Source organism: Panthera uncia, assembly GCF_023721935.1.
Source record: "Panthera uncia isolate 11264 chromosome A1 unlocalized genomic scaffold, Puncia_PCG_1.0 HiC_scaffold_17, whole genome shotgun sequence".
Lineage (NCBI taxonomy): Eukaryota > Metazoa > Chordata > Mammalia > Carnivora > Felidae > Panthera > Panthera uncia.
The window spans coordinates 11,286,151-11,311,844 of NW_026057577.1; the positions used below are offsets into that span (position 1 = coordinate 11,286,151).

The following is a 25,694-nucleotide window of genomic DNA, read 5'->3' on the forward strand; positions in this document are numbered from 1 at the left end:
ACCTGAGTCGATAATCAAGAATCAGATGCTCAACCGCCTGAGCCACCGAGGTGCCCCAGTCTTTGTTTGTTTGTTTGTTTGTTTGTTTTTTAAAGAAAAGTATTCTCTGAAGTCAATCCGTCTGTAACTCTTTTATACTTGGGTTACAGATTTCAAAAATTATTCAACAGTAGAATATGAATTGGGCAGATAGGAGTTAATGTGTGTTTTTTTCAGTATGTTTTTGTGTATATTTGTTTTATAGTGGTTAAGAGAAAGTTCTAATTGAAGGTAGGTAGTTTAGTATATTATTGTTTTGTACCATACATGTCTCTTATCACACAGGTCAAGTTGATACACAACTGGGATACGGTTTTGAAGCCTTGAGTGGGGTCTTACCTTGTGGGGTCTGCCATCTCTGGTCTTTGCCTGGCACAAAGGTCTTGTGTTTTCAGCTGTCAGGGCACAAGGAGGGAATTCTGCTCAAGTGTTTCTCCTCAAGTAAAATTTCACAAGAACTTCTGTAGAGCAACTAGATAAATGACGGAAGAAGCCATTTTATAACTATCAGGAATTTCTGAATTGCTATAGAACAGAGATCTCAATAAAGTATTATTGAAAGCAAATGGTGCTTCTGATGAGACACAGTGACGGTTCCCCTCGTAATACGGTACCTGCTAGATTTTATCATGATGAAGCAAACACCGGGAATCCTTTCTACCCCTTTATTCTTAAGCAGGCTGACAGAATATATCACTGTTGCTTTGATTACATGTATTAAATAAAATCTCAGCAAAGCATCTCATTTTAGGAAATGGCTCTGTTCTGTGGTGCTCGCCAACCTAGACATGTTCTTAGTTCTCTTACTACCTGAGTCTGACCTGTAGCATCACTTATTCACATCTCTTACACATGCCAAATTATATGTATACAGAAAAATGCATAAAACATAGATGTCCAGTTATTCACAAGGGTAACATCTGTGTAACTACCACCCAGATCAAGGTCTAAAATAGTGCCAGCATGCCAGAAGTCTTGGCTTCTTCCAAATAAATTCCCCCCATGCAAATCTGCCTTCTATGATACTATTTCTTGTTTTTCTTTATGCTTTTATCCCCTAATCATGTATCTCTAAACACTACAGTTTAGCTTTGATGGTTTCATTTTTGACCTTATCTAACACAAATTATATTGACTATGCTCATTTGTTTCTGGATTCTTCAGTGTTATGTTTGTGGTATTCATCCATGTAATATACAGCTGTAGTTTGTTCATTTGCTGTGTTGTGTGGTGTTTTATGATATGAGTCAACCATGTTTTACTTAGGCATTTGGGTTGTTTCTGTGTTTTTTTTTTTATTTAAACTTAAAAAAAATAAGTTCTTTTATTTTGAGGGAGACAGTGAGCACAAGTAGGGGAGGGGCAGAGAGAGAACGTGAGAGAGAATCCCAAGCAGGCTCCACACTGTCAGCGCAGAGCCTAACGCGGGGTTCGGACACATGAACTGTGACATCATGACCTGAGTGGAAATCAAGGGTCGGAGGCTTAACTGACTGAGCCACCCAGGTGCCCCTGGTTGTTTCCAGTTTTTAACTAATATATATATACTGCTGCTGTCAGCATTCTTGTACGTGTGCCTCCTGTTACATGTGATCACCCATTTCTGTTTGGGTAGATGCCTGTGAGTGGAATTGCTGGGTTTTATGATAGGCCCAAAGCCATACTTTAAGTTCTTTCGGAGACATGCCTCTTCCAGTAGACTTACTTTGGGGGCATTCGCCTGCTGTGAGGCAACTCCTTTAAGCCTAGAAAGCTTAGCTGAGAGGGTCTGGTAGACCCCTCCATAATTCTTTTAGGTTAACAAAGGGTTTTATGTCTGGTCCCTTGATTTGGATCTACAGCCCTTGATGGTATTGTATTTGGTGAATGTTAGCCAGCTGAGAGACTGGAGATGAGAAACCGTCTTATTTTCCAGCCCAGCAAGGCTTGGCCCCTCTTTACGCCTCCTAAATTTTCCTTATAAAGCGATCACTTTTTTCTTTAGGTTGTGTCTTTCTTGCCATCATTAGCTTATCTTGCACGGCCAGGGACAATGAGCCGACTTTGAACATTTGCCTAGAGATCTCCGGCAAATCCAGATGTCCATCGAGTAACTTCTTCATCTTCTGAGTATTCTCGGTGACACGATTTTGCCACTTGTTTTGTTACTACAGGCACAGGCTCCTAAAATTTACAGCCTCCAGTGCAAGCTGTGTTCCCCTTTTCCAGCTTTTGCTAACAGTTTGCTCTCCATTTTTCAAGGCTTATTAGGCCACTGTTCAGTTCCAAAGCCAGTATTACATATATAATACACATATATAATCATATATATCATCATGGCTGTAATTCACTTTGGGTACCGTTAGCTCTTGCTGTATCACAAACCACTTCAAGATTCAGTGGTTGAAAACACTCACCGTTTATTATTGGTCACGAGTGTGCGAGTGGGCGGGGTAGTTTGCTCTCTGGGCTTGCCTGAGTCCAGTTGGCATTGCTCATGTGCCGGCAGTTGGCTGGGGGCGGGCAAGTTTTGGATGGCTTTACTTGCCGCGATGACTGGGGTTCTCGGGCTTCAGGTCTTTCATCACTGAGCAGCTTAGCCCGGGCTTGTTCACCAGGTTCAGAGGGGAAACACGAAACGACACCAGGCTTCCTGAGGCCTCAGTGCGGAACGCGCGCACTGTTGTTTTCGTCACATTCTGTTGGCCAGAGTAAGTCACAAAGTGGGAAATCGATTCTTATTAGTTCTCAGAGGTGCTGCAGAATCACATTTCAGAGGTAATGTCTTGTAGCAAAGGGTGAAGAATTGGGGTTGTTCTTACAATCTGCTCAAGGATGTGTGTGTTTAATTTGGAAGTAGTTGCACGGAATACACTCACACGGGCAGTGTGTAAGAACGTGTGATTGTTTGACATCGTTCCCAGAACTTGGCAGTAAGTCTTTTTAGTTTGTAGCCTTTTTGGTGAATGTGGTTTTTACTATCATGGTTTTAATATTTATTTTGTAAATTGCTGATAAGATGGATTGCCTTTACCACCCTCCCTGCTTTTTTTAATTGGTCATTTGAATGTCTGCTTCTCTTAAGGAGGAAGGGAGGAGTGCCCCCAAAGAATGAGTTTACATCCCTGGGCCACCCCAGGATCCTGAACTATAAATCGTCCCTTGGTTGTTGGCTCTCTAGTGCCTTCAAGGAAATGTTTTTTTAATTTTTGCTTTCAATTCTTTTTTGTCAAGTTTTTCTACTTAATCCTTAGGGGGAGAGCTGGGCTTGGTCTCCCATTCCTGGAAGTAGATAATTCATTCCTGTCTTTGTAGTTTGGCTTTCATGAATCTGGCAGATTTGGGCATGTGCGTCTAAAGCTTTAAGGATTAATCTACGTTATGGAAAAACCTTTGTAAATGAAGTGTCATTTGCCTTGCAAACAATTATTATTTTTCCCCCCCAGGTCTGACTAATTTGTTGGCAAACAGTTTTGTCGTGCTTTGACATGGAACAGGTGCTAACATCTTTTGCAGTCTTGTCACCGGAATAGAGGTCACCATGTTCATTAATTAAGTCCAGGAAATTTTATTTTCTCCTGTGGCTAATCATTTATATTTGACAAGAATCTGTCATCTGTGCTTCTAGTCTCCCTGCTTCTACCTTTGTTCTCTGTAGCTTATTTTTCACACAGCAGTCGTAATTTTCAAACATAGTTCAGATTATGTCATTTCTCTGCTCACTGTACGCTTTGTCCTTCCCCTTATAACTGAGATTAAAACCCAAAGGCCTTAGCATTGCCTGTAAGGTCCTCCATGAGATGATTTCATGCTGTCTGTTTAACTTCATCTCTTACCTTTTTCCCTCCCTGTCTTCTAACCTGTTTTTCCCAGAGCACTTCCAACATGCGTCTGCCTCAGGGCCTTTGCACTCTCTGTATCCTCTTCTAGAATGCTTCTTCCCTTGACAGCCACATGGATTGCTGTTTCCCTTCTGCTAGGTCTCTGCTCAAATATCTTCCAGAGAGAAGCCTTCCTTGAACACTTTATATATAGTTACTCTCTGTTCCTCTTACTCTACTTTTCTTCATGGAACTGTCATCCCCTGACATACTATTACTTAGTATGTTTATTTGTGTATTTTCTGTTCCCCTATCCTAGAAAGTAAACTTCCTGAGAGCAGGAACATGCCTAAAACAGTGCCTGGCACGTGAGCTCTTCAGTTATTACTGTATTTTTAAAGAGTGAATGTGTGGCTATTGCAGTATTTTTATTTCACACTTACAGACTGTTCTAAAAGGCTGAGCTCGATAGTTAAGTTGAACAACAGTAAAACCAATAGAGACCTTTCTGACCTAGTAGAAGAGCAGCTTTGAGCCCTGAGCACATCTGGCCATGGTGATAATGTTAGCTGTCTCTTCATGCAGTGACAGGGATGACAAGGGCATTCATTGCCTTTCTGATTTTATAAACTAATAAACCCTAGGGGCTTATTTGGGTTGGCTGGATGGCTCAGTTGGTTGAGCGTCTGACTTCGACTCAGGTTATAATCTCACGGTCCGTGTACTTGAGCCCTGCGTTGGCCTCTGTGCTGACAGCTCAAAGCCTGGATCCTGCTTCAGATTCTGTGCCCCTCTCTCTGCTCCTCCCCAACTTGTGCTCTGTCTCTCTCTTTCTCTCTGTCTCTGTCTCAAAAATAAGCATTAAAATATTAAAAAAACTAATAAACCCCGAATTAGGAATTGGTTATAAAGTGAAATACTTTTTCTACATCTTAATCTGTAGGAGAATTTAAAATCAATATAATTATTTTAATTAAACATGTATTACTAAGGGCGCTGGCTATATTGACAAATATTTTGTTGAATAAAATATATCTATTTTATTCTATTTAAGTTTGTTTATATACCTAGAGATAGAAAGACAGAGCAGGAGGGGCGGAGAGAGGGAGAGAGAAAGAATCCCGAGCAGACTCAGCAGTGGCAGTGCAGAACCCGACCCAGGCTCGAACTCATGAACTGTGAGATCATGACCTGAGCCAAAATCAAGAGTCTGACGCTTAACCGACTGAGCCACCCAGGAGCCCTTGAAATATGTCTATTGTAATGGCAAATAGGGAACTCAGATTTGGCCTTTTAACATTTTGTTAATAAATGGATTTGGGTATGGACTTAAAAAGTTTAATAAATTTAAAATTTTAAAATAGTGATTTCAACTGTGATTTCAAAGTCATCAGGGGATAGTTTTCTAGCTTTGTGCCTATACCTACCTTCTCTTGTCCTTCCACCAATGAAAACTCTTTCAGGATAGTCACACAAGTATTTGTTGTGTTCTTTGTTAGATACACTTGTTTGAGTACCACTGGTCTAAGCTAAGACTGTAATAATCATTGCTGGAATAAGGCTAAGTCTGTGTCACATGGACAACAGTGCCCACGTACTGGGTGTTTAGTATGTGCCAGTGCTTCAAATTTATTATTTAATTTACTCTTCTCAATGGTTCTGTCAAACATAGACTATTATCTCTATTCTAGAAACGAAGAAACAAAGCAAAATCATACAGCTAGTAAATAACTGAGTTGAGATCTGAATACAGGTCTGCCTCACTCTGATGTAATAAAGCATGCAGCGAATAAGTCTTCTGATTTAGAGACCAAGTTATTTCAACAGTTGTTTTTGTGTGGGAAAAGGGGAAAAAATGTTGGGAGTGAGGATGTGACGTGTGGAAAACATACTGATGATGTTAAGCAATTATTTATGTCAGTTTGAACTAGAGAAGAAAATCAAGAATCAAATTTTGCTTTAGAATAAAAAAACTTGAAGATGGTGATAAAATTCTAGCTTATATTTTAGGTGAACACACAAGTGTATATTTCTCTTAATAAAATGCATAGTGTTAATAAAGTATCGAAATTCATTCAAAACCTCTTAGGTGCCATGCTCTGTGATAGGTACTGCATGGCTAAAAATGGGTGTGAAGTTTAGACAGACTCTCATTGATGTGAGAAAGGCTCAGAAACAGTGCAGTTAAGTGGGAAATATGTTAAGCACCTAAAATAGTGCCTGACATACGAGATGCTTATAAATGGTAATGAATTATGGAGGTTTATTCAAAGTGCAGTGTGAGCACATATATGTGTGGGCTTGATCTTTTCTAGATCCATAGGGAAGACTCCACAGAGGAGCGAGCGCACATTTGAATTAGGCCTTCAAAAGTGAGTGATCAAAGGAATGGACAGCATATAGAATGAATAATGAAATTCAGTAAGATTGAATCCTAAATATGTAGCCCAGAAAAATGCTTAATTCACCCTCCTTGTAGTTTTTTTTTTTTAATTAAACAGTTAGAAAGCATTTTATTTTCAATATTGAGTAGATTGTTCTGATAACATCATATTATGACTTTAAGGGTGTCAGTGACAAAATCAACAATATTCATTTTATTATTTAATCTTTGGGCAGTGTCAGTACATAACCTAACTGCACCATGTGAAACGTAGGGCATCAGGATACTGTTTCATCCTTAAAAGAGAGAATTTGCCAATTACGTTGGCCTTATAAGAAGTATTTCATAAAAGCAGGAACTTTATTTCAAAGTGACCATTTAGAAGCTTTAGGCATCCAGTCTCCATTCTGAAGACTTTTGAAAATCAATCAGGATGGAATAGTAGAGCGGCAGGCGCCTATGAGGTACCTCGTGTGGTGCCCGATACACTAGATGTTTATAAATAGTCATGAATTGGAGAGGTCAGTTCCAAGTTCAGTTGCAGCAAACAGCAGGTGATTTTCTGTCTGTGTGCCTCCCTTCCTAGACCCTTGATCCCATCCTTTGCCTGGCAAGTCAGTGAAATTACAAATAAATATAGTGCTTGAAAAAAGGTAAATATTTAGGTTTCCTTTTAGAAAATGCTATCAAAACATGAGTATTTATAATTTGTTGTGAGATGCTTGTATTAGTGACAAAGATATAAATTAAGGGGCTTAATCAAATAATTAGGCAAATTATTTTTTTCATTGGTTAAGTATTAAGTGAGAAATATTATAGAAACACATTTATCTGCTTTTTGAATAATATCACACATATATAGTGATTTTCCTTCTACCTTCGTAAACACTCTTAAGGTTGGTAGTATTCCTATCAGAATACAGTGTCAGCCATTCCATGACATGTGGAACTTTAAGGGAATAATTAGTAAGAGTGAGTTGTTCAGACTGCTGAGATATCCAGAAATGTCCAGAGTTCTCATGCCAGCGGAGAAGCATTGGAATACAATCTGAAATTCCCTGTGTTTATAGTTTAAATATGGAAGAGACTGTAGTGACTATTTATTTGATGCATGCACTCAGAATTGATGTCTTTTGCTAGCGGTCACTGTCTGGAGGACAGACTGTGATTTTTTTTTAAATTTTTTTTAAGTTTATTCATTTTTGAGAGAGAGAGGCAGAGTGTGAGTGGGGGAGAGGCGGAGGGAGAGGGAGATACAGAATGGGAAGCAGGCTCCAGGCTCTGAGCAGTCAGCACAGAGCCAGACGTGGGGCTTGAACTCACAAACCTGAGATCATGACCTGAGCCGAAGTTGGACGCTTAACCAACTGAGCCACCCAGGTGCCCCAGACTATGAATTTTTTTAAATATAAATTTATTCTGAAAATTTAGCTCAAATTCACTTATTATTTGCATCTTTTTCTGGCTTGGCAGTGAGATAATAAATTCATTGTATACCCATCCTCAAAGAATAACAGCATTCTAATGTCAGATACTGCATCAAAACATGAGAAAGACACAGCCCTGGCTCTTTTTAATTAAATGTGATAGGTAAGGCTGAGAAGACAGGAGAGCAGCTGCAGATGGATGGGTCTCTCAGGTACAAGGTAATAGATTTAGTCTTTTTAACTGCTCTTTTGATTGCATCAGGTACAGAGATTTGATTTGAAGGAAAAACCTCAGGAAGCCCCTCTCTCTGTAACAGTACTGAAAATGTTCACTTACTGGTACCAGGAGCTTCTTTACCTTCTTTTTAAGCCTCTGATGATTTTCTTTGTCCGCAGAACCTTGGCACATCTAACTTTGAAAGAGCCCGTGGCTTTAGTCAACGCAACATGCATTCTTTATGTTTATTTATTTTTGAGAGACACAGAGACAGAGTGCAAGTGGGGAGGGGCAGAGAGAGGGAGACCCGGAATCCGAAGCAGCTTCCAGGCTCTGAGCCATCAGCACAGAGCCCGACGCAGGGCTTGAACCCACAAGCCACGAGATCATGACCTGAGCCGAAGTTGGATGCTTAACCGACTGAGCCACCCGGGCACCCCAGCGCAACACGCATTCTTACCACCACTATACTGAAAATAGGAAGAGTCTGTAGGACAATGTTTTAGCTTCTGTGTTTTACTCCTCTTGTACTTGTTCTCATCCAGCAGTTGGAGGCCCTGTGCTGTTCTGTGGTGAAAATTGCAAAACAAAAAATCAAAAACAAAAACAAAACACAAATAAAAACAAGCCTTCCAAAGAAGGAACAGTTGACAACCTTTTTATATGGTTGTTTTATAAGGCTGTCAAACTTGTTTCTTATTTTGAGATTGTCTTTCTGTTCTGTTTCATTACATTATCCTTTTGTTTTAGGAAGTAATGGTGATAGTAGATAGGAGGACTTGTAAAAATATATGTTATTTCTTAGAAAATAAAATGTTGCCAGTGTTGTGAGGTCCACCAGTATTGTGTGTGTGTGTGTGTGTGTGTGTGTATTGTACTGGCCTGTGAGATACAATTATGGGAACAAATGTAACATCCTGTATTACCTACGTTCAAATAAAGTAACATGGAATGGAATGGAATGGAAACTGCTGACATAATGGAAAGATCCTAGGCTTTGGATTCAGCATATATGTAGTTTCAATGCTTTCTCTGATGTGGTGCTCATCTTTCTCATCTCTAAAATGTGTGTGAATACTTGTCTCCTGGGGTTGTTGTGAGGATTGACCGAGATGATGTAGGTATAATGGCACAGTGCCAAGTGCATGAAGGGTGCGGAATAATTTTAGTTTGTTCTCTTCTTTCTTCTTAGCAGTAGCTGGGGGTGGAGGGAATTCAGGTAAAGTTACCATCCAAATGGAATGTAAACCCAAGAGGAAAAAAAATGAAGAAAGCAAAGGGCCTTGGCAGTCCACAGTTTGATGAACATCTTAATAAAGGCACATGGATGGCATAGTGCCTTGTACATACTCAGAATTGTATTGATTTTAAATTATTTGAAAATGTTGCATAAGGGAGTTAATGATTGAACTACAAAACAAAGAAAAATATATCAAATTTAGAGAAACATTGAGGTTTGACATTTTATTATTATAGTAAAAGAAATCTGGCAATGAACAAAATACCATTTTTACACTGATAAGTCATTTTAGTAAAGTATTAAAAGTACATTTTTCCAATCTTATTATTTATACTTATAGCTATAATTTGTAACAATCCAAATATGTATTCTTTATTTTTCTGAAATATTTTTACACATTATGTCCTTAATGCTTCTATGTATGTACTGTGCGTATCAATATTAATAATAAATGAAAAAAGGCTGAAGGCAAGATGGTTAAGTGACTAGTATAGTTGTCATGGTTAGTCAGTGATAATCAGAACCAGATCCTTTTTTAAAAAAAATTTTTTTTAAATGTTTATTTTAATGAGAGAGAGGGAGACAGAGCAGGAGTGGGGGAGGGGCAGAACGAGGGAGGCACAGTATCTGAAGCAGGTTGCAGCCTCTGAGTTGCCACCACAGAGCCGGATGTGGGGCTCGAACCCATGAACTGTGAGATCATGTCCTGAGTAGAAGTCAGGCGCTTAACCAACTGAGCCACCCAGACACCCCTCCTTTCTTTTTTTTTTTTTTTTTTTAAGTTTATTTATTTTGAGAGAGAGGGAGAGTGCTTGCAAACACAACTGGGGAAGGGACAGAGAGAGAGGGAGAGAGAGAATCTGAGGCAGGTTTTCCACTGTCAGTGCAGAGCCTAATGTGGGACTTGAACTCACAAACCATGAGATCATGACCTGAGCCAAAGTCAGAAGCTTAACCGAGCCACGCAGGTGCCCCCAGAACCAGATCTTAAAGTTATCTTTGTTTCTGTTGCTTTTGTTTATGACAGAGATAACTTTATTAGGACCTGGTGCATTTTCAGCTTTTTACTTTTCTCTTGTGTTTCCGATGAATCATTTTAATCCTTATTCTTATAAATTGACAGTTTTATAAAGAGAATGATTTCCCCAAGGTCACATTATCGATCTTATAATTCTGAAACAGAATAGATCTGTCTAATCACTAAACTCCTCTGCTTGCCCTGATCTACAGTGGCAACAATCGTTGCCATGACAATTGAATAAAAACAGCCAAAGAAAATCTTTCTTGGTGTAGACATTTGGAATAGATGTCCCAGATACTTTTTCCATGTTTATGAGCTACTGAAGTTTTAGGGTTTACATATTTTAGACAAGCTTTTTCAAACTGTTTTAAACATCCAAAGGTTTCCATGTAAAGCAAATTTAATTGTACCAAACATATACAAATCAACTCTCACTTAGTGAAATATATATATATATATATATATATATATATATATATATATATAATGTATATATGGTGTCATCTATATCCTATATATGATATGTGGGTGGGGGGGGGGTTAAAATTTTACCTGGTCACGGGCTATAACCTTTGGTAGCTATTGTCTCTGTAATTAGGTTCCCAGATATCAGGCTAGGCTGTGATCTAACCAAGTAGTTTTTGGTAAATTTCTTTGCTGTAAGAAAGAATGTATGTTTTAGAGCTGAAAGGTCACCAAGCCCCACACCAGCTGGGTGGATGATGTATATTCATCATTCTAGATAATCGAACTTGGTTAATTTCGAGCTAATTGTGGTTGAAGACTTTAAAGTGTGGATAGCCCCACAATACAATGTGCACCCTGTTGCGAATGAACAGAGTGTGTACTGTCTTTGTGACAGAGTGTGACAACTTTGTGAGATGAAGTTGAGAAACAGAAGTCTTTCGGAAGAGAAACTGGTACATGTCCCCATCACTGTTTGGTTATCACACAGAGACACCTTGTAGGGTCTACTTTGGAGCAATAATTTTGCAGCTATTTTAGGTATAGGACTTTGCCTTCAAATAGATAAGATATTCAAATTGGTATTCAGACCCTCCCCCAACTCTTTATGTGTGTGTGTGTTTGACAAAAATGGAGCAAGTCTTGTTAAGTGAGCTGGAGTGAGGGAACCAGGCATTGTTAGAAATTTGGCCAACTCACACTTCCCCCTCAATTCCTGGAAATCTTTCTACCACCTTGAGGGCTCCTTAACACTTTCTTAGAGATAAATAAGAAAAGAGGAATCTTTCAACTTAAAGAATAAGCTAAAGGGAAATAATTATTTACCTTAGTGGAAATGTTTACCTCCATTAAATAGATATATGTGAATATTTACAGTATCAAAATATAAAACACATTTGTTAGTATCTTTTATATGGGTGTGCTTAGATCTTTTAAGGCATTTTACTAAAATTTATTTATTTATTTATTTATTTTATTTTCTTAAAATTTTTTTTAATGTTTACTTATTTTTGAGACAGAGGAAGACAGAGCGCAAGTGGGGGAGGGGCAGGGAGAGAGGGAGACACAGAATTTGAAACAGGCTCCAGGCTCTGAGCTGTCAGCACAGAGCCCGATGTGGGGCTCAAACCCATGAACCGTGAGATCATGACCTGAGCCGCAGTCAGATGCCCAACCGAATGAGCCACCCAGGCACCCCCTAAAATTTATTTTTAAAATGGTATTGACTTTTTCTTCTTGAAAAGATCTTAAAATTATAATTTTAAAAACTCAAAAACCTACATGAGGAAGGTATTTTGGTTATTTTGTGAATGGCTTATAGTTTATGGTTGGATTTATTTTGTGGAATTAAATTCTTGAATTAGTATGAGATTGCTTTTTTGTTGTTATAATATAATGTATTGATATTTTAAATAGTATTGATATTTAAGTATTGATATTTAAAATATCAAGTAGTGATATTTTACTTTTACTCTTTTTAGTGTAGAACACTGTCGTATTGGGGCACCTGGGTGGCTCAGTCAGTTGGGCATCCGACTTTGGTTCAGGTCATGATCTCACAGTTCGTGAGTTCTAGACCCCGCATCAGTCTCTTTGCTGGCAGCTCAGACCCTGGAGCCTGCTTTGGATTCTGTGTCTCCCTCTGTCTCTGCCCCTCCCCCACTAACACTCTGTCTCTCAAAAATGAATAAATGTTAAAAAAAATATTTTTAAAGAAGGCTGTTGTGTTAAAAGATAGATGTTGCATCTATTTTAATTTAAAAATTAAATGATGTGCAAAGAAAACCCACCCAAATTCCATTCGAATGAAATTTATAAGTTTTTGGTTTTGCCTTGCATATGAGTAAGCAAACATAGTTTCTTCCTTCCTTTGTTGAAATTACTAATTTATAGCTACATGGGATTACTTTATATTTTTATATATTGGTTTATAACGACATTAAGATTAGTTTGTGTAGCTATTTTCCCCACCCAATAGACACTAACTCTGGATTAGTCTCTAATTTGAATTACTGGTTAACTTTCCCCGATTTCAGTGTAAGTGTGGATAACTGATGGTTGTTTGTACAAAGCTTTGGATAGATCTGTGGTGAAATGTTCCCTAGTTTGGAATAAGTCCTCCAAGTGAGCATGTCTTTGTTTTCAAATCTTCATGCTATTACTGCTAATGAAATAAAAATGTTAAGCTAAAATAGAACCTGTCTAGCTTTTGAAACATGAACTATAAAAGCTAGCTGTCATGTTTTGCAAATAACTGCATATATCTCTTTATTTATAGTATAGTATAGTAATTTTTTAAAGTAGGTTCCATGCCCAGCATGGAGCCCAGCACAGGGCTTGAACTCACAACCCTGAGATTCAGAGCTGAGCTGAGAGCAAGAGTTGGACGCTTAACCGACTGAGCCACCCAGACACTCCATTTTTTTAGTTTATTTTTTTATTGAGATTTAATTGACATACAAAATTATATTTAGTTTTGGGTGTATATTGTAATGATTCAACATTCGTATAACTGGGAAATGAGTATAATGAGTCTAGTCACCATTTGTCAGCATAAAAGTTACAAAATACATGTGTATGTATATATTTTATAGCTTCATAGCTTTCAGTATACGAACATTAGTTTATATAATGTTCGTATACTGAAAGCTATGAAGCTATAAAATATATACATACATATATATATGTGTATATATATATATATTGTGTTTGTGAGAGCACATGAGCAAATGAGCGAGCTTTCAGTATCTGCTCTCCCAGCAGCTTAAACTATGCACCACAGTCCCATTGTCACCATGACCTATTCATCTTACAGCTGGAAGTGTGTACTCCCTCATCCCCTTCACCCATTTTGCCCATCTTCCCAACCTCCTCTCTGGCACTAACCACTCTATTCTCTGTATCCATGAGTTTTGTTTTGTTCGTTCGTTGATTTGTTTGTTTTTCCATGTATAAGTTAGATCCTGTGGTATTTGTCTTCCTTTGTCTGACTTGTTTCTCTTAGTAAAAACTTTCAGGGTCTTTCCATAATTGCTGCAAATAGCAAGATTTCTTTCTTTCTTTTTTTTTTTTTTTTTTTTTTTAAAGGCTGAGTATATCCCATTGTGTGTGTGTATCAATATCTATCTATACATATTCTCACACACACACACACACACACACACACACACACACACACACACACTGCGTCTTCTTTATTCATTCATCCATCAGTGGGCACTTAGGTTTTTTCCCTATCTTGGCTATATGAATACTGCTGTAATGAAATGAACATAGGGGTGCATATATCTTTTCACTTGGTGTTTTCATTTTCTTTGGATAAATACCCAGAAGTGGAACTGCTAGGATCATATGGAAGTTATATTTTAAATATTTTGAGCAGCTTCCATACTGTTTTCATTGTGGCTGTACCAATTTATATTCCCAACAGTGCACAAGTGTTCCCTTTTCTCCACATCTTGCTCAGCAGCTGTTGTTTCTTATCTTTTTCATAATGCCATTCTAACAGGCATGAAGTGATATCTACAGTAAGACTACAATAGGATTTGATTTGCATTTCCCTGGTGATTTACTAATGTGGAACCTGTTTAGTGTACCTGTTGGCCATCTGTATGTTGTCTTTGGAAAAATGTCTGTTCAGATCCTCTGCCCATTTTTTAATCATATTGTGTTTTTGTTTTTGTTTTTTTTGCTGTTTAGTTGTATGAGTTTTTTTATGTATTTTGGATGTTAACCCCTTGTTGGATATATGATGTGTACATATTTTCTCCAATGCAAGAGGTTCTCTTTTCATTTTGTTGATAGGTTCCTTCCCTGTGCAGAGGCTTTTTAGTTTGGAATAGTCTCACTTGTTTATTTTTGCTTTTGTTGCCTTTGCTTTTGGAGTCATATCTCCAAGACCTCTCCAAGACTGATGTCAAGGAGTTTACTACCTGTTTTCTTCTATGAGTCTTATGGTTTCAGGTTTTACATTCAAGTGTTTAATCCATTTTAAGTTAATTTTTGTGTATGGTATAAGATAGTAGTCTAGTTTCATTCTTTTGCACATGGCTGTTCAGTTTTTCCAGCACCATTTATTAAAGAGTCCTTTCCCCATTTTATATTCTTACCCTCTTTGTCTGACTGTATATATGTGGGTTTATTTCTGGACTCTTGCCTGTTTTATCTGTGTTTCTGTTTTTATGCCCATACTATACTATTTTGATTACTATAGCTTTGAAATTAGTGAACCTGAAACCTGTATCCTTGTTCTCCTTTCTCAAGATTGCTTTGGCTATTTGGGACCTTTTTTGGTTCCATACAAATTGCAGGATTGTTCTTTTTCTGAGAAAAAAGTGATGGGATTTTGATGAGAATTACATTGAATCTGTAGATTGCTTTGGGTAATATGGACAATTTTAGCAATATTAGTTCTTCCCATCTGTGAGCACAGATACCAGTTTGTGTCTGTCTCAGTTTCTTTTATGAGTATCTTTTTTTTTTTAACATTTATTTTTTTTGAGAAAGAGAGAGAGAGTAAATGCAAGTGAGGGAGGGGCAGAGAGAGAGAGGGAAAGAGAGAATCCCAAGCGGGGCTCAAACTCACAAAACTCAAGATCATTACCTGAGCCAAAATCAAGAGTTGGACACTTAACCAACTGATCCACTCAGATGCTCCTCTTTCATGAGTGTCTTACAGTTTTTAGTGTAAGGTCTTTCACTTCCTCAGTTAAAGGTATTCCTAGGTATTTTTAATGCAATTATGAATGGGATTATTTTCTTAATTTCTCTTTCTGAGAGTCCATTGTTACTGTATAGAAATCCATTGTTACTGTATGTTGTTTTTGTACTCTGCAACTTTATTGAAATGGTTTATTAGGTCTTACAGTTTTTTTGTAGAGTTTCTAGGGTTTTCTGTATATAAAACCATGTTATTCTCCAATAGTGACAATTTTACTTACTTCTTTCTGATTTGGATGCCTTTTATTTCTTTTTCTTGTCTGATTACTGTGGCTAGGATTTCCAGTACTATGTTGAATAAAAGTGGGCATCCTTGTCTCTCCTGATCTTAGGGGAAAAGCTTATAGCTTTTCACCAATGAGTAAGGTGTCAGCTGTAGGTCAGTTGTAAATGTCCTTATTTATATTGAGGTACATTAACCCTTTATCCACTCTTTTGAAAGTTTTTATCATAACGGATGTTGAATTTTGTCAAATGCTTTTTCTTCTTTTGTTGAGATGATCATATGATTTTAATTCTTTTTGTAATGTGGTATACCACATTGAGTTTGATGTTTATCGAACCATCCATGAAACCTTGGAAGAAATCTTATGTGATCATGGTGTATTTTAATGTATTGTTGAATTTGGTTTGTGGAGGATTTTTGTGGAGGATTTTTGCATCAATGTTCCTCAGGGGTATTGTCCTATAATTTTCTTTTTTTGTCTCTGCTTTTGGTATCAAGGTAATGCTGACCTCATAAAATGATTCTGGAAGCATTCCTTCTTCAATTTTTTGAAAAGGATAGATATTCAATTTTCTTTAAATGTTTATTAGTTATTAGTAAATTCAACAATTTAGCCATCTAGTCCTGAATTTTTGTTTGTTAGGCAATTTTTATTACTGATTTAATCTCTTTATCAGTAATTGATTTATTCAGATTTTCTATTTCTTTATATTTCATTCTTGGAAGATTGTACATTTCTAGGAACCTGTCCATTGGTCAGTTTGTTGGCATATAATTGTACATGCTAGTCTCTTATGATCCTTTATATTTGTATGGTATCACTTAAAACTTTTAGTCATTCATTTCTGATTTTATTTATTTGACCTGTCTCTTTTTCTTGATGAGGCTAGATAAACATTTGTCAATTTTGATTATCTTTTCAAAGAACCAGCTCTTAGTTTCATTGATCTTTTCTTTTGTCTTTTTAGTGTATATTTCATTTATTTTTGTTCTGGTCTTTCTTTCTTTCTTTCTACTAATTTTGGTTTTTGTTTGTTCTTTTTCTAGTTTCTTAAGGTATAACTTTGCGTTGTTAGAGATCTTATTTTGAGGTAGGCGTATGTTACTATGAACTGCCTTCTGAGACCTGCATTTGCTGTATTACAGAGATTTTGGTAAGCTGTAATACTGTTTTCATTTGTCTCAAGGTGTTTATTATTTTTCTTTTCTTTGTTGACCATTGATTGTTCAGTAGCATGTTGTTTAGCTTCCTTGTATCTGTATTTTCTCCAGTTTCTGTCTTATAATTTTTTATAGTTTCATACCATTGTGGTCAGAAAAGATGTCTGCTCTAATTTCAGTCTTCTTAAGTTTATTGAGATTTGTTTTGTGGGCAAACACATGATCTATCCTGGAGAATGTTCTATACATGTGAAAAGAATTTGTATTCTGCTGCTTTTGGATGGCATGTTCTGTATATATCTATTAAGTCCATTGGGTCTAATGTGTCATTTAAGGTCAATGTTTCCATATTGATTTTCTGTCTGAATGATTTATTCATTGATCTAAGTTTGATATTAAAGTCCTCTATTATTATTGCTATCTTTTTCTCCCTTTAGGTCTTTAATTTTTGCTTTATCTATTTAAGTGCTTCTAAATTGGGTATGTACATATTTACAAATGTTATATCCTCTTGTTAGATTGACCCCTGTATCATTATGTAATCCCCTTCTTTGTCTCTTGTTACACTCTTAAAATTTTATTTTAGAGAGAGTATGAATGGGGGAGAGGGGCAGAGGGAGAGAGAGAGAGAATCTTAAGCATACCCATGTTCAGGACAGAGCCTGACACAGGGCTTGAGCCCATGACCCTGCGATCATGACTTGAACTGAAATCGAGTTTGGATGCTCACCTGACTGAGCCACCCAAGCGTTCCTACACTCTTTGTTTTAAAGTCTATTTTGCCTGATACAAATAATGCTACCTCACCTTTCTTTTGGTTTCCATTTGCATGAAATACTTTTTTCATACCTTTACTTTCAGTTTGTTGGGTCCTTCTTACATCCAACATTAGCCTCTTATAGGCAGTGTATAAATAAATGGGTCTTTTAATTGGAGAATAATTCAGTCCGTTTACATTTAAAGTAATTATTGTTAGGTGTTGCTTTAATTGTTTTCTGTTTTGTAGTTCTTTTGTTTCTTTGTTTTGTTCTTTTACTTGGGGTTTGATGACTTTCTTTATGCTTAGATTTCTTTGTTATTAATTTTTTGTATATCTCCTGTAGGTTTTTGCTTTGTAGTTACCATGAAGCTCATATGTAACAGCCTGTATATAAAACCGTCTATTTTAAGTGATAACAACTTATGTTTGAACACCTTCCTCTATATTTTTATCCCAACCCACATTTTATGTTTTTGATGCACATTTTACATCTTTTTATTTTGTGTATCCCTTAAGTGATGTTGTTATAGTTATCTTTGGTACTTCTGTTTTTTAACTTTCACACTAGCTTTATAAGTGATTAATCCACTACCTCTACTATATATTTACCTTTTCCAGTGATATTTATGTTTTCATATATTTTCTTGTTACTAATTAACACTTTTTCTTTCCAGTTTAAAGAAGTCCCTTTAACGTTTCTTGTGAGGCTAGTTTAGTGGTAATGAACTCTTTTAGCTTTTGCTTGTTTGAAACATTCCTTATCTCTACTTCAGTTCTGAGTGATAATTTTGCCAGGTGAAGTATTCTTGGTTGGAAGTTTTTTCCATTCAGCACTTGGAATATATTTTGCCACTCCCTTCTGGCCTGCAATGTTTTGCTGAAAAATCTGCTTATAGTCTTATAGGGGTTTCCACATATGTAACAAGTTGTTCTTTTTTTGCTCTTCTAAGATTCTTTCTGTATCTTTAGCTTTTAACATTTTTCCAAAATTTATTTATTTTTGAGAGAGAGAGGGTGTGGGGAGGGGCAAAGACAGAGGGAGACAGAGGATCTGAAGCAGGCTCTGTGCTGACAGCAGAGAGCCCAATGTGGGGCTCAAACTCATGAACCATGAGATCATGACCTGAGCTGAAGTTGGACTTGTAACTGACTGAGCCACCCAGTTGCCCCTAACTTTTTACATTTTAATTATAATGTACTTTTGGTACTTTTGGGTTCATCTTTTTTGAAACTCTCTGGGCTTCCTTGATCTAGATGTCTGTTTCTGTTGCCAGGTTATGGAAGTTTTCAGCCATTATTTTATTTTATTTTATTTTATTTTATTTTATTTTATTTTATGTTATGTTGTTTTGTTTTTTATTTTTTTAAATTTATTTATCTTTGAGAGAGACAGAGATAGAGCATGAGCGCAAGAGTGGCAGAGAGAGAGGGAGACACAGAATCTGAAGCAGGCTCCAGGCTCCAAGCTGTCAGCACAGAGCCTGACACTGGGCCTGAACCCACGAACTGTGAGATCATGACCTGAGCCAAAGTCAGATGCTTAATGGACTGAGCCACTCAGGTGCTCCAGTTTTCAGCCATTATTACTTCAAATAAGTTTTCTGCCTCTTTTTCTTCCCCTTCTTCTTCTGGGACCCCTAATATATGAATGTTACTCTGCTTGATTTGCAGTTGGTCCTTTAAGCTATCTTCAGTTTTTCAAATTCATTTTTCTTTGTGCTACAGTTTGGTTGAGTTCTACTACCCTGTCTACCAGATAACTGATCCTTTCTTCTGCTTCATCTACTCTGCTGTTGCATCTCTTTATATTTCTCATCTCATTTATTGTATTCTTCAGCTCTGACTTCTGTTTGATATTTTCTTATATTTTATTTCTCTTTGTTGGAGTTCTCACTGTGGTCATCCCTTCTTGCCCCAATTTTGGTGAGTGTCTTTATGACTATTTGAACACTCTAGCAGGTAAATTGCTTATCTCTGTTTCTTTAAAATTTTTGTCTGAAGTTTTATGTTGTTCTTTGGTTTGGAGCATATTCTTTTTTCTCATTTTGCTTGACTCTTTTTTTTTTTTTTTTTTCCTATGTATGGGGTGAAACTGCTACTTCTCCAAGTCTTGAAGAAGGGGCCTTACATAGGAAGTGAGCCTTATCTTTCAACCTTGCCCTAGCTCTCTCACCTTAGGCTAAGTGGCCTGATTCATTCTTGATAGGTCCAGTTGTTGAGTGTGTGCCAAGATCTGTCATTGTTCCAAAGTAAGGGATTTAAGTCAGCACCTAGTTTTAGGCTGATTAGAAGCCAGACCCTAGGCAATTGCTTTTAAAGTATGCAAATATATATAATCTTGTGGGACTGCAGGTGTAATCTCTGCTGGTCTCCAGATCAGGCAATCTGGAAATGTCCTCTAGGTGACAGTTGCAAAAAACTGGGGCTTTAGATGAACATATGTGCTCCTTTTGAGGAAGTATGGAAGCTGTAGCAAGTTCAAGGAAGAGCACAAAGATGGTGTTCCCTGTCCTACATTCCCTAAAATCACCTTTGTAGCCTCTAGATGTGTGGCAAACCTGAAATCTGCCCCTCAGGCCGGATAAATAAATAGGCCTTTTTCATGGGAAGAGTGGGGGTGTGATAGCCTGCCTAGAATGGTCTCTGATTGGTATAGTCCCTTGGTGCCCAGGAATATAATCTGTCCTGCCACCAGAGCCAGGTGATCAAAGAGCATCCCTTGTGTGGACTGCATGCTCCCACTGGCTTTACTGAGTCAGTGAGAGAGTGCAGGGCCAGGGTGTGCCCTCCATCGTTTGTGGGGCAGCAGTACATAGGGCCACGGTACAGCTATAAGCTTTAGAGTGGACTGTGCAGGAGAACGAGGCTGGGGTGTGCCCCCAGTGCTATCAGGGGAGAGAGAGAGAGCACAAAAATGGCATCTGCTAGCACCTCCATACCTGGAGAAAGTCCCAACAGGCCCCTGCCCCTCAAGCAGATGCTTTAAGGTTAGCAAATGAACCTCCCTATATAGTCAAGGTACTTTTCAAACTGCTGCTTTTGTGTTGGTCCCTAAGGTGAGTGAGTCTGTGTGTGAGCCCCGGTTCCCTATAATCCTTTGGGTCTTCTAGATGTAACCCCATTGGTTTTCAAAGCCAGATGTTTTGGGGGCTCATTTCTCCATTGTAGGTCCCAAGGGTTTGAGTTGCCTAATGTGGGGCATGAACCCCTCACTCCTCAGGGAAAAGCTCCAGAATTGTGAGATCCCTGCTGATTTTTGGTCAGCATTTCAGGGGTGGGATTTTTGGCAAGACTCAGTCTCTGCCTCTCCTACCTGTCTCAGTGTGGCCCTTGTTTTTTCATGAAAAACAAGTTCGGCTAGTTGAGATTTTTCAGAGAGAATTGTTCCATATGTACTTGTAGATTTGGTGTGTTTGTGAGAGGAGGTGAGTTTAGGATTATCCTGTGCTGCCATCTTGGACCGCCCCCTCCACATATATCTTTATTACAAAGAAATTTATGAGTTACTTCATTCATTCACTCATTTATTTTAATGTCTATTTTTTATTTTATTTTTTTTCAACGTTTTTTATTTATTTTTGGGACAGAGAGAGACAGAGCATGAACGGGGGAGGGGCAGACGGAGAGGGAGACACAGAATCGGAAGCAGGCTCCAGGCTCTGAGCCATCAGCCCAGAGCCTGACGCGGGGCTCGAACTCACGGACCGCGAGATCGTGACCTGGCTGAAGTCGGACACTTAACCGACTGTGCCACCCAGGCGCCCCTTTAATGTCTATTTTTGAGAGAGAGAGTGCACATAAGCAGGGGAAAGGCTTATGTGAGAGAGGGAGACAGAGGATCTGTCCTCTAGGTGACAGTGGGCTCTTTGCTGACAGCAGAGAGCCTGATGCCAGGCTTGAACCCATGAACTGTGAAATCATTACCTGAGCTGAAGTCGGACACATAACTGACTGAGCCACCCAGACTCCCTATGGGTTACTTCATTTATATACTCATAATATATAAAGTAGTAAAAAGAAGATTGTGATTCTGGGCTGTACTGCTTGCTAAGACTCACTTCCATAATTTTGGGGGGAAAATGTTTAGATCTTTCTCAGGAGAGATTTTGTTGTACTGATCAAATAGGGTATTTTACACACAGCCCCTTAATAAGCTGTAATGTGCTCTTGGCAAAATAGAACAAACGGTGGTTATAGGTCTGAACCTTGGAATCTGTTTAAAGTCCTTGGAGTGTAGTAAAGCACACCTAAAGACTTGGAAATGAAGAAAACACTTCACCCTGTGAGAGTTGTCTTGTCCATACACGCAATGAATCATGGCCAAGATAGGAAAAGTCGCTGATACAGTCAGTATTTATCTCAGTCAATAGCTTATAGCTTTTCCAATTTATTAACATATGCAAAGAAAGTGTGCGGCCCTCTGAAGTTGCTAAGGTGGCCTTGTGCTGTTGAAGGCCAAAGAGAGCCTCTGAGACAAGGACCATAATTGGCAGGGCGTAAAGAAAGGAAATTTAACTCAGAAAAGTCTGAATGATCAGGTTCTCTTGTTGAGGGCATACCTTTGTGAGAAGGATATTTCAAGCCGTGAAAACATCATACCCTTTAAACTTCCCTGGTTTTGCCTCTCGGCTCCAAGTACAGTTCTATTCAGGAATGCAGGTGACCGTGTTCTATTTTTAGTAATTGTACTTTCTTATCATAAAGTCATAATTTAGCCATTCTTCTAGCTCCTGCATCCATAGTGTATTATTAGTCTGCTCTGGCTGCCATAACAAAATACTACCAACTGGGTGCCTTAAACAACAAACATGTATCCTCACAGTTCAGAAGCTGGGCAGTTCAGGATCAAGGTGTCAGCACATTGTTGGTGAGGTGAGGGCTCTCTTCCTGGTTTGTAGATGACTGCTTTCCCACTGTGTCCTTGTTTGACCTTTCCTCAGTGTTTGCACTCAGAGAGAGCAAGTGAGTTGTCTGTTATCTCTTCTTAGAAGGACGCTGATTGTATCATAGTAGCCTCATTGTGTTGTGTTGCGTGTTGTGGCCTCATTTGACCTTAATTACTTCCTTAGAGGCCCTATTCAAATAACAGCCCCGTGTGAATTTGGGGGAGCACACATTGTGTATGTGCCCCTGCCAGATGCCCCCCGCCCCGGCCCACTTTTTTGATCAAATGAGGTCTGGGGGACTTGCATTACCATGAGTATACTGACTGCGATAGCGTATTCTCTAAGCTTGTTCTTTGCTCTTTGGGAGCTATTTTTCATCCCTTCATCTACAGATAGCTCTGTGGACTTGAGTCTGTTTCTCTCTCTAAAATAGTGGTAAGCATTGTTCCACAGAGTGGTTACTGGTCATGATTCTTGAAGGGAAAATATTTTAAGAACTGGAAAGTCAGAAGCAAAGAGGAGTTATTTTCATCAAGGCGTTCAGTGTTCCTTTATTCGCAAAGCTTAACGACTTGAACCCAAATCGTCTAATTCCAAGTTTAGGATTCTGTGCGTGGCCAGACATGCTCATTTTCCCAGGATTATTGTAATTCTGTACGGGCAGGTACTCTGGGGAAAGTCCCACAAAGTTTACTGGCACCACCTTGTGCAGTACACCCAAATACTGTGGTTTGCTTTGTGAATTAGCACGTCTAAACTCAGCTGCTGGTGGCTGGTGCCCCAAATAAAAGATTTTGCTTTGTGATATGTCTAGAGCTTATAGAAGAATAACCCAAGACTGGAAAAATACTTCTCTTAGCCCAGCCACTTTGCATATTACATATTGATAAGTTTGAAAATGTTAAGGAAACATCCTGTATTGCCTTACCAACTGGTATTTTTATAGAGAGAAAAATCTGATTTAAGTTAATATCTAAGGCTCAAGGGAGGTGGGGAGAAAAGGAGAGAAAAGCTTTGGATCATTACAGGACTGGGAAGGGTATAAATTCTCCCTCCTTGGAGCTACCAAGGGGGTAAGGAGAGGGAGAAAGAGAAAGAAAAAACTCTATGGTGATGCTAATTGTATTCTTTTCCCCCCTCTATATTTGCTACCCCAGATTAAGAGGCACCTTTAGTTTTGATTCCACAAAAGATTTTCCTCAGACTTGGAGCATTTGTTCAGACTAGCTATTGCTGTATGCTATCTATCCTAGGTAGGAGATATTTAAGGGCTTTTTCTTTACTCCTACAGAATTTTAATCTCCTACCATAAGAAACAGAGCTGAGTTCCCAACTGGAGAAAGGAATTTACTTAAAGTGTTCTGTTACGAAGCCATCCTGCCACTAGGGTGTCTCCTTCTGTAGCCACAGCCCTGGGCCTGGCTAGAAACCATGGAGCACAGGGCTACCGGGACCAGTGCCCTGGAGTCCTGACTATGCATGTATGTAGATTGAAGTTAAAAATACTAACTTATGCCATCCATTTGAATACATGAGGTTTTGGGGCTTGAACTCTCTGTGCTTTTAACTTTTTGAAAGCACGTTTAATGTTTCAGTGTTGTTAGGCTTGTAAAACTTTGCGTAATACACAGATGAATTAGTATGAGAAGACATCTTTAATAATTTTATTAATATTATCAAACCTTTGTATTCGGCTCTTGTAAAATTTGTAAGATTTAAATTGCCTAAAATTATGTCCGTATTGCAGTCTTCATTAGTGTTTATAATAATGGAGATTATTACATACAACTTTCTGTTTTGTATTCCTGTTTTCTTTTAATATAAAATGAAAATATTTAGGAAATCAATGAGTTAAGGTCAAGACAAAGCCATATAATCTTAATTCATCTAACAGCTGTCTCTTGTTCCCTGTTTTTTTGGTCATTTTTAAAGTAGTTTACAAATGAGAAAAGCTTTGGCATTAAATTTTCTTTCTTAGAAATGAATTTTTAAGTGATACTTCCTTCAGCAACCATATTTCAACATTATTTCTGTGAGTGTAGTAATTTTCAATTTTCCTGTTGTATATACCTTTCAAATGCTACATGAGGCTAGTTAAGGAAGTTAATATCAGAGTAGGAGAATAAACTTTAGAATTTCCTGACTTTTAAAATTGTAACTTTTTCCTTTGATGGGCTGGATCATGCAATTTAATTTATGTAGTAAGTATAGATGTATTTTCTTTTCAATATGTGAAATTTATTGTCAAATTGGTTTCCATACAACACCCAGTGCTCATCCCAAAAGGTGCCCTCCTCAATACTCATCACCCACCCTCCCCTCCCTCCCACCCCCCCATCAGCCCTCAGTTTGTTCTCAGTTTTTAAGAGTCTCTTAGGCTTTGGCTCTCTCCCACAGTATAGATGTATTTATATTCAAAGAGGTAGTGGTTATTTTCAGCCATCGCACTGTGAATAGCTTTTAAAAAAAAGACTAATTTGCATTGTAGATAATGAAGTACTTGGTGTTTGCCCTTCACTTTTGATAGCTTTCAGTTTTCAACCTCTCTGGCTATGACCAGAAGTCATTCCAAAAGTTGCAGTCAGATTTTTTGTAGAGGAGTTACAGTTGAATAATTACCCACCTTCTGTATGTATATTTGTACAAATACCAATAGAATTGTATGTGCTATCTGAAGAAGCCAATGCAGTGGGTATTTATTTCCTTGTTGAAGTATTTTTCAACTGTTCCTCTTCCCAATAAGGATAGTCAGATTGCTAGTAAGAGGGATTCATTCATTCATTTATTCATTCAACAAACATGTGTTGAAAGCCTACCATGTGCCAAGCACTTCCAGGTATTGAGGATATATTAGCAATCAAAGCAAAGTCCCTGTCCTCTTAGATATTTCATTCCAGTGGGTAGAGAAAGAACATACAGGGATTGGATAAGTGTATACTCTGTGAGGTAGTTATAAATGCTATGATGAAAGTCTATGTAGAATAGGGAGATATGGAGTAATAATGGGGTGCTGTTTGGGGTACGGTGGTCAGGGAAGGCCATGCTCTCTGATAAGATAATATCTAACTGGAGACCCATAAGAGGTATGTGTATCTCAAGGAAGAACAATCTAGTAGGTAGGAACAAGTGTAAGTGCAAAGGCCCTGTGATGGACGTGTGCTTGCAGTAAGTATTCCCAGGATAGTAAAATGACTGTGGCAGGGGTAGAATGTGTGGGGGAAAAAGAGTTTCAGTTGTTTGGTGAGGGTAAAAATAGGGGTCAGAGGACATGGAATCCCGTAATGACTTATATAGGCCCTGGTAAAAACTTTTTCTCCCAGTGGAGGATATGGAGCCAAAGAGAGGCAGGA

General features: G+C 38.2%; 1 protein-coding gene across 3 annotated transcripts in view; it reads left to right on the forward strand.

Annotated features, from left to right (window-relative positions):
- Positions 1-25,694, forward strand: part of COMMD10 (COMM domain containing 10) — a 214,711-nt gene that overhangs the window by 74,779 nt on the left and 114,238 nt on the right. Inside the window, exon 6 of one of the 3 annotated variants that reach the window (XM_049649064.1) lies at positions 325-5,557. The exons of the other annotated variants lie outside the window; for them this stretch is intronic. Coding sequence (XP_049505021.1) covers positions 325-366 — 42 coding nt within the window. The 3' untranslated portion in view covers positions 367-5,557. Of the gene's footprint in view, positions 1-324; positions 5,558-25,694 lie in introns of those variants that run through there. 3 annotated transcript variants of the gene reach the window in all.